The sequence below is a fragment of the Fulmarus glacialis genome, unplaced genomic scaffold, assembly GCF_000690835.1.
Source record: "Fulmarus glacialis isolate BGI_N327 unplaced genomic scaffold, ASM69083v1 scaffold34156, whole genome shotgun sequence".
Classification (NCBI taxonomy): Eukaryota; Metazoa; Chordata; class Aves; order Procellariiformes; family Procellariidae; genus Fulmarus; species Fulmarus glacialis.
The window spans coordinates 1,480-4,538 of record NW_009220596.1 but is presented as its reverse complement, the minus strand read 5'-3'; the positions used below and the strand labels follow the sequence as shown (position 1 = coordinate 4,538).

At 47.5% G+C, this 3,059-nt stretch overlaps 1 protein-coding gene across 1 annotated transcript; it reads left to right on the top strand.

Moving 5' to 3' along the window:
• Nucleotides 1–356: 356 nt before the first annotated feature.
• Nucleotides 357–2,023, top strand: PPCS (phosphopantothenoylcysteine synthetase). The gene is made up of 2 exons (XM_009580824.1): nucleotides 357–455; nucleotides 1,450–2,023. The coding sequence occupies exons 1-2, from the start codon at nucleotides 363–365 to the stop codon at nucleotides 1,771–1,773; spliced, it is 417 nt and encodes a 138-aa protein (XP_009579119.1). The 5' UTR covers nucleotides 357–362; the 3' UTR covers nucleotides 1,774–2,023.
• Nucleotides 2,024–3,059: the final 1,036 nt, after the last annotated feature.

Sequence of the window (3,059 nt, the reverse complement as noted above, 5' to 3'; positions counted from 1 at the left end):
GACAAAGTGGCCCCAGTGACTGTGGGACTCTGGTGTGAGGGGACGTGGGGGCTCCAGCACCCCGGTATGAGGGTCTGGGTCATCCCTAGGGGCTTGGTGTGAGGGGACGAGGTGGCCCCAGTGGGTGACAGCGTGTTTGAGGGGACCCCAGGCTTTGGGGTCAGCGCTGCCCTGCTCAGGACAGTGCTGGTAGGTGATGGGGGCGTCTCAGAGGGGGCCCCTGCGCTCTCCTGGTTGGTGTGAGGGGGGCCCAACGAGCTCTGCTCCACCCCAGGAGTCCCTGGGATAAGAGGGCCAGGCTGCTCGGTATGTGCCGGCGGCGGTGGCTGACTGCAGTTGTGCTTCTCACAGGATCCAGCGTCATGTTTTACCTGGCAGCCGCTGTGTCGGATTTCTACATCCCCGACTCAGAGATGCCCGAGCACAAGATCCAGTCCTCGGAGGGGCCCCTGCAGGTGAGACACCCCTGGGCATGGCCCCCCTCCGCCACCCCCTCCTCTCCTCCAGACATCCTGACTCTCCCAGTGTCCTGCCGGGGTCACGGCTGGCTGGGGACTGGCTGTGAATAAGACCTGGGAAATGCTGCAAAGCAACGGCTCGCTGGCCAAAAAAGCATGCATTTCCTCTGGGAATGGGAGGGCGCATTTCTGCGGGAGCAGAATCCCATGGAAATATCCCTTTAAAGCTGTACATGCTTACAGCATGGAGATGAGTAGATGATGGATCTCGGATAGCTGAAGAATAGTTGCTGCTGGAGTACTTGTGTTGCCTTCTTTCTGCTTAATGCTGACAACAGCCCGAAAGTGTAGCATGTGTCTCATGCCCAGATCCCTTTCAGCTATGGGAGCAGGTGGATCTAGAGCTCTGTATATAACAAATACCAAATTTGTTTAGTTTAATTAGCTTTTAACAAGTTGCTGGGCTTAATTCTTTATCCTTGTGTATGAAAAATGAGACCCTGCCCGATTCCCAATGGCAGACCCAGAGGTTAAGAAGCTGGAGAACAAATACTCTACTTTTTTTCCCCATGCTTTGGCATATTTATGCTTCATGTGCCTTAAAGATTTGCTAGAAAGAAGGATTAAGATTTGACAAGGTGCCTGGATTTTGGAGAGCTGAAAACTCAGACTTCTGCAGTTGTAATTCTTTTTTTACTTTCCTCTGCTTATGTTCATATTCCTGGAGTGGTTTTTAGCTCTTAAATAACAAAATGTTTGTGCAGTTACTGTGGGCCTGCTTTACCGCTTAAGAACACCCTCCTTATTGTTAGTACCAGACTGATAATTTAATTTAGTTTTACAGTGCATGCCAGTGACATTTTAACCTTGTTTGGTGAGATCTGACGAAATACTGCCTTGGAAAACTTCCCAGTGTAAAAATCATGTGAAACGAAGAATGCATCGTAATGTTTTTACTGAAACTTTTCTCTGCTGGCTTTCCCCAATGCAGATCACAATGAAGATGGTGCCAAAAATGCTGTCTCCTCTCGTCAAAGAATGGGCCCCGGAGGCATTTGTTATTTCCTTTAAGCTGGAGACGGATCCCTTGATCTTAATTGATAAATCGCGGCAGGCTCTGGAGAAATATCGTCACCAGGTGGTGGTAGCAAATATCCTGGAGTCCCGGAGAACCTCTGTTATTATTGTAACCAAAGACTCACAGACTCCGTTATCTCTTTCTGATGAGGAAATAGCGCAAGGCATGGAAATAGAGGAAAAGATAGTGAGCTATCTTCAGGGCCAACATACTGCATTTATAGAGAAGAAAGTCTGAGGACCAGCTCTGAATGAAACAAGTGAAATTGTACTAGAGAGGGAGTGGAACTGGAGCAATTCTCTATCCCAGGTAAATAAAACAATCCTCAGTGAAACACTGTGGGAAAGGCTGCCGTCCAAAACCGTGTAACGTTTCTACGGCTTGGTAATGGTTATTGTTGCTTGCTTTGAAAAAGAAAAATACACTGAAGTGAAAACATTCCAAAGGATGATATTTGTTCTGGTGTCTAAAGAAGGAATGGATATATTGCTTTATTTCTGTCCCATGGGCTGGGAGAGCCGGGAGGTGGAGAAATGGTATATATGTCTGTATATAAAAGATTTTCTTGAATCTGCCTCTTCAAAGTTTCTTTTCGAATTGTTGGATGGAAGGCATGGTGCTTTGCAGAGAACAAGATGTTCCGTTTTTATGACTGGAGTAGAGCGACGGAGCTGGCAATCGGCTGCTATTGAAAGTGGACGGCAAAACAAGCATGGCAAGGGATGAAGGAGAAATGAGGTAACGACTTTGGAGAGAGCATCTGTTGCTCCGGGGGAGATCCAGTGGACCTACGCTTCAAGAACTCGGCTCAGAAACATGGTTCAAAAGATAGGTACTGTAGCAGTGTCCCTAGCGCAGCTGTTTCACAAAGATTTTCATTCCATCGTGGGTGTTAGTAGGTTGCTGCAGGGGGATAAAGGCAAGGAGACGTGTGGCACGGAGCACAAGCGGTGGTCTCTGAGCGTGGCTTGGGGACAAGAGGTTGGAGGAGGAGGAGGAGGCAGTGAGGGTGGGGAGGTGAAAGCGGATGGGATAGCAGCGATCAGCCTCGGGAGAACTGCCTCTTGGCTGTTTGGATGGAATTAAAATGGGAGCCAGTTAGAATCGGGACATTCCTTTTTTTTTCTAAATCTAAAGGATTACCAACTTCTAAGCATATATTCCTCATGCTTACAAAAAGCGAAGTGTAATTCTGTGGTAAAAAAAAATTAACTGCAGCTCTACCGCTGTCCATTGTGTGTCTCTTTACATGCTTTCCTTGAAATAAATTCAGTGGAAGTCTATAAAGAAAGACAATAACGCACAAGAATGCAGTTCTCGCACTGAAGCCTCTCCAGAGGTGAGACTCTGCTCTGTTTAAAACCACCGAGCATTCAAGAAGGTAACTTTTGTAATGACACCAATCACCTGAAAATTAGGCCTGCTCATAAAATGAGGATAAGAAACCCAGAAGAGCAAGAAAAGAGCGTGAGGATGGGCTCAGCGGATCAGCAGGGAGCACTGAACGCTAAAGGACTGTTACG